Here is a 6,182-nt window from a genome sequence, read left to right as displayed (position 1 = left end):
TATGTATTAATTTGTTTTCCTCCAACATTAACCTTTAATCATTGTTTGACTTTATATTGTGTTTGTCCAGTATGTAACTACTTCTATCATACACTGTGCTGAGTCTATAATTGGCCTTACGGCTGTTGGCTCAGCACATAAATAATAAAGAATTGAATTGAATTGAATTATTATTATTATTACTGCTACTATCATCAGCAACATCATCACCATCAAAGGAATTATTGTGTGAATACATATTTTTTCCCTCCAGAGCTCTCAATCGAAACATTCCTCATCCTTGAGTTCCTACTTTTCTTGTTCCTACTTCCATCCTTCCATGTGCTGACTGACCTGGCGCGCCTCCTTATCCCCTGAGTTCCATCCTGCAAACTGTTCAGCAATTCTGCCCTTTCTCCACTCACATTGCGTTACCGTGTCGTCTTAATTGCTCCTATTCTATTTCCTCTAATGTGTTTTCTTCCTGCCCCATTTTTGTTCTGATTCTATGCATTCGTGATATCCTTCTGAACCCCTTAAATAACCCATTTCTGTTACTAATAAATTGTGTCTGTCCTTCCGTTTAATAAGCCATGTTTCAGCTCCAAATGTTAATATAATTTGTACTAAATTAATAACTTTGTTGAGTATAGAATATTTCTATTCCATAAAAACAGAATTCAAAACGCTAATGACTTATCCTGTTTCACTGTCTGATCTTCTGTCAAGCGATAATCGTTTTATCACTCGTTATTTATGTTACAGAAACTCTCCGTCTTTATCCTCCTGCAGTGTTGGTAGACAGGAGGTGTGTCAAACAATATACACTGCCGGCTGAACCACAATGCACCCTGAATCCTGGAGACTGTGTCTACATACCCATCTATGCCCTCCACCATGACCCAGACTACTTTCCCGATCCTGAGAAATTTGACCCTGAAAGGTTTAGTGATGAGAATAAAGGAAACATCAAAACCTGCACATATCTGCCATTTGGATCAGGCCCTAGGAACTGTATTGGTAAGTAATGCTTACTGTCTGTTTAAAATATGAGTTCAAGACATACCTTGAGCCGGCAACCTTACGGAGGAAGAGTTCTGTGTACGTATGGTATCTCCGACATGTCGGTATTAGTTCGGATTGTACCCTGAAAATGGCTAATGATGACATAACCTCAAAGTTTGAGACACAGTTGTTCTGGTAGTGCACCGACGTGCTACTGCGGGAGCTCTGTTTCCTAATTTGCTGGAATTTGCTTATGCTTAGACTATAGACCCACCATAGCTTCCCACAATTAGACGGAAAGCACATGGAATTAAACACGGGCGGCCACTGCACCAAATGCAAGTTACCACCACAGAGCTCTGCCCTCTTTAAGTGATTTGACATCTATTGTAGTAGTACCCGAACATGAACAGGAGATGGTCATATTCTGTTTTAAATCCTGGGAATTAATTTGATGGTGCTCGTCATGACATCAGAAATAAATAATTGGGAAAAAGGATATTAAACGTTACATTCGTCACAATAACACACATATTTTAATAAAGACTTATATACAGACACAGTTCAGTCAGCCGACGTATCTCACTGTGTAAATCATTATTTCGTCTTACAGTAATAAGTTTCAATTCAAGTTTAATTTTCACGTACAGCTCAGTCCATATAGCAATGATGCTACAGATTGAACGACGGTAAAATAGGGTTCCGGTTCCTGACAGCAGCAAAGATAGCTTTTGCCACAGCGTTGAGACCGGCTGTGGCTCCCAATCTGCAGCTGATTCATTGGGTGCCGGGATCTGTTTTCCATGAATCAAATGCCCAGAGCGCGGATCTTGTTACTTACCTACATATAGTGCAGAGTTTAAATCTGTGTGGAGTCTCGTCTCCGCTCCTCCATACATCTTCATGACGTGGTGTTTAATTAAACAAAGCAACAACTTTATTGCCCCGGAATTTACTAAGAAGTGCTATGAAAACCACAAATAATCAGTGTTCCTACAGAGATTAGAACCGGAAATATATTGAATACAAGCCACAACCTTGAGTTTGCGCATTCTAACAGCGGTTTGTGTAAATCAGGACCTACTTCAATGTCCTTTTTAATAACACCTAATCAATTGAATTCATTTATATATATATCTCCATGAATGATGAATGGAAACATGCGTAAAAGCAAATGGATGAGTGTTAGTTTAAGTCATTAAAGCACACCGGTAACTACACCGCCTGTTTAATATTAAAAGTCACCCCATTCTGTCCACAGACCGTATTTATATGTTCGCATGATTCTCAGCATAAACAGATATTTTTTCCGTGAAGACCATTTACCAGTTGTTCTTTCTAATGAAGGTGAATTGTGTTTCCTGTGAGGTAAGAACTGAATTCTTAAATATTCTCTCCGTTACACCGTGGTGACAGGGGGCGTGGAGGTATCCACAGCTGTCACCATCTGGTATGACGTGAAGGGGGCGTGGAGGATTCTTCCACCTCTTTCGTCATCCCTGCTTTTGTGCCCTTGTGCAATGGCCAGTTGCAAGGCTAAGCACTTGGTAATTGCTTCTCTAACTACCTCTTGGCTGTGAGTGCTCAGTCCCGATAACACAGGGAGTTACGGGAGAACAGGGAATTAGAGGGTGTCACTGTGGGGGTAAGTCATTAACACCGCACATCCCCTTCACTCGGTCTGCTCGTCTACTCTATATACACTTATGTACATCGCACTTTCGTAGCCAACAGTCGTCGGTTACGTACACATTGTAATTTGAATAACGATACTCTTGGGTTCACCATCCTACGTTCCCCCTCTCAAGGCCTACTCCCTCTCTGTCCTAACCCTGCACATGCCACTTTAATAATATCACACTAGATATCCATGACTGGTATGAACAGTTCAACTTACTTGGTGTAAGAGCTGATGGTGCCCCCTCGGTCTGGCACGACCATGGCTCGGGTCCTCCGGCCTCTGGTTTGCTATTCAGTTGACATTATACACTCAGATAGATTGACAGATTGAATGGATATTCAATCGGTGATCAAAAGAAGTGATCCCAAAGATGTGTCCTCCAGTTGTGTCAACTTCTTTATAACTTTCTCCCTGCTGACTCCTGTCTTTTTAGGGTAAGCTCTGCCCCTGCACCAGAGCGAATTCTCCCCCAAGTTCGTCTCTCGTTGGTCAGCTGGATAAAGAGGGTTGGATCCCCTCAGGTCGTCTCGCTGAGTTGACACTCCGTATGCCTTGGCCATCTCTGGTTGTTCCGCATGGAGCAGCGGTCTCTGCTATGTGATAATTTTCCACCTAGTCTGCGGCTTCCTCATTCCACTTCAAACATTAACCCTTCGGCTAACTTATGTTATGGTGAACCCAAGATAACTTAATACCTAAAAGTTACCAAAACCAACGCCGAAATTCTACGGCATTACACTCTCATTAAGGTACTATCCCAACATTGCCTGTGACAAGAAATGAGAACCCACAATCACAATTGTTGGTCTTTGGGTCAGGATTCACACACTCACTGAACGCCGAAGAATTTAATGATTATACTGCAACATTCTCTCCACGTGTGTATAATGGATTACTTAGCAACAGTGCAAGGACTATGTTGAGTGATGTACGGAATTAGATGCAAGATATATAGAATAATCTAGACAGGCTGAGGAATGCTGTGTAAACTGTTATAGTATTTGGGATTTGAACTGGGTGCCTCAAGACTGTATAATTTGCATCAACTGATGTTGTTAATTTTATCCCTTTATTTATATTTGTAATGGTGTCAAATGATAGGATTATTCAAGAACAATGAATTCAATGCTGACTCTTAGAGTATGAAATTTCATCGGAGACAGAGGTGAACTAAGGTTCCTTTGTGAAAGTTACCTTTTGAAATAAAGGGCAATCAACATTGACTGAAGAGTTGAAGGAAAGCAGAATTGCTGCTGTCAACTATTTCCACCTTGTTAGCTGTAAGCATCTCAAGATTTTCATTTTTACTACTTTCAGTCACCCTGTTTCTTTATGGTTAACACCCAGCACTTATTCCAAAATCCTACTCTTCAGTCCTGTTAATGATCTTTTCTCATTGTTTTCCAGGGAGCCGATTTGCACTTATGGAAGCCAAGATAGCATTGGTACAGCTGTTGTCCCGCTTCAACCTAAAAGTTGTCCCAAAGACACCAATTCCAATTAAAATAACCAAGAAGGGCTTGAATATGACAGTAGACGGGGGGTTCTGGCTGGGGCTTGAGCAAAGGGTAAAAAATTCAACAACATATCAAACTGGCTGATTTAATACTGTTGTTCCATTTACTTAAGAGGAAATAGTTTTCAAATTATTAGATGCACATGGTATGTAATTGTTATATGGGATGACGTGCAACACGAAATGGTAGCTGGTCGATGCAGTGATGTCGTCCCGTATAAGCAAATTTTGTTCTCTTAGAGTATGTCCAATGATTTACGTGGAGATCGCCGGTAGCTATGTGTTTCACCGGAGTGCCTGGAAATTGCAGGTGATGCGGAGTGTAGCGAAGCCCAATCGAAGTGAGATTCTTATTAAGAAACCAACGTACAGTCGAATATACCAGTTACAAAAAGTCCTTCTGACCCTGAGGAGAGGGTTTATATTCAAACTAAACTAGGAGTTGGCTCAAAGGAATGTGCTTTGTACTCCCAGTCCTTTGATCTGGCCATAATTCCAAATATTAATAGCCTTCATCTTCCTCTCAATTAGTGAGTATTGCTCACTAACGCTTTGTTTACACAGTGTTAGTGTGAGGACCAGAATGAAACAAATCCAAAGTCTTATTTACACTTTTAAACTGTCGAAGGGTTATCAATTTTATAGCTGCGTGTGGCTTTACTCTGTAACCATACCCAGTACTAATAAAGTATTCTATGGCATGTTTAAGAGTTCATGGTTAATGCACTACAGTGACAGCGAGCAATAAGTTCAGATTGCTTGCTGTCTTATGTATTTTGACAACCTGAAATAACAGAGGGCTTGGTTCCTGCGACATAATTAAGCCTTCTTACTCCTAATGTTATAGAATCTAGTACCATTGAAATTATCCTTTCCCTCCCAGTGCAGTGAAACATATTTAAGCCTCATTAAAATTTTAAATTATAATACTCTTACTCCTTGGACCTGAGTTTCCCTAGGAATATCGGCCTCTATTATGATGTCCATTCTTTTCTGTTACCTGGCCTCCTGCTTCCATCTCTTCATTTTAGATCCTTAAAAATTAGTTTTTACATCCTGCCTTCCTCTACATCTTGGATTTCGAATTTTTCGTAAGCTCTCAAGAATGTTCTTACAGTCCCTTGATTAATCTATTTCAATCACATACCCCCAATCACCTCAAACATATACCCTTAATTTGTATTATAGTCCCGGGAATAGGACTTTTTTCAGACGAACCGTACTCAGCCCATTTTCAACTTAAAGCGAATTTATTAACAGAAAATTACAGGTCAAGATTTGCCATTTTATGTACCTAGTTTAGTTGTGAAAAATAACGTCCTGCAGATGACGCCCATCCTCCTGAATGCAATTTTCAATCCTCTGCTTGAAGTCATTAAAAGCTCGGACCAACATCTCTCGATCTGTCAACTGCATTTCTCCATGGATGACATCCTTCAACTCAGTTAAAGAGCGGGGCTTATGGATGTAGACACGGCTCTTGAGGTACCCCCCACAGGAAAAAATCGCAAGCCTATAAATCAGGAGACCTGGGGGCCAAGGCACATCGCCGACACCGGAAATGACGCGCCCAGCAAACATTTTCCGAAGAATGTTCATTGTTTCTTTCGCAGTGTGTGCAGTGGCTCCATCCTGCTGGAACCAAATGTTTCTCATGTTACTCGTCTCCGCAGTTCTGGTTGAAAGAAGTTACGGACCATGTCAATGTAACGAGGTGCGGTAACTGTGATCGCGACGCAGTTTTCTTAAAAAAAAAAGCCCTATGACGCCAGAAGGGGCAGCCGCACACTGTGGCGCTCTGTGAGTGGAGAGGTTACTTGATGAATGTGACGTGGGTTCTCAGAAGCCTAGTAACGAAGGTTCTGCTTGTTTACAGTGCCATTCAATTGAAAATTTCCTTCGTCACTCATTATCACCAACGCATTTTCATCCTCTTCAAAGATCAACTGCAAAAGATCAAAATAATTGATATTTTATATAATAATTGAAATCGATAAAGAA

At 40.8% G+C, this 6,182-nt stretch overlaps 1 protein-coding gene across 1 annotated transcript in view; it reads left to right on the top strand.

Moving 5' to 3' along the window:
• Positions 1 to 4,891, top strand: part of LOC111865926 (cytochrome P450 9e2) — an 88,099-nt gene extending 83,208 nt beyond the window's left edge. Inside the window, 2 exon segments of the mRNA XM_033752036.1 lie at positions 745 to 999; positions 4,073 to 4,891. Coding sequence (XP_033607927.1) covers positions 745 to 999; positions 4,073 to 4,266 — 449 coding nt within the window. The 3' untranslated portion in view covers positions 4,267 to 4,891.
• Positions 4,892 to 6,182: the final 1,291 nt, after the last annotated feature.

This window comes from Cryptotermes secundus, unplaced genomic scaffold, assembly GCF_002891405.2.
Source record: "Cryptotermes secundus unplaced genomic scaffold, Csec_1.0 scaffold2018, whole genome shotgun sequence".
Taxonomy (NCBI): Eukaryota; Metazoa; Arthropoda; class Insecta; order Blattodea; family Kalotermitidae; genus Cryptotermes; species Cryptotermes secundus.
This window is presented reverse-complemented; position numbering and strand designations above follow the sequence as displayed.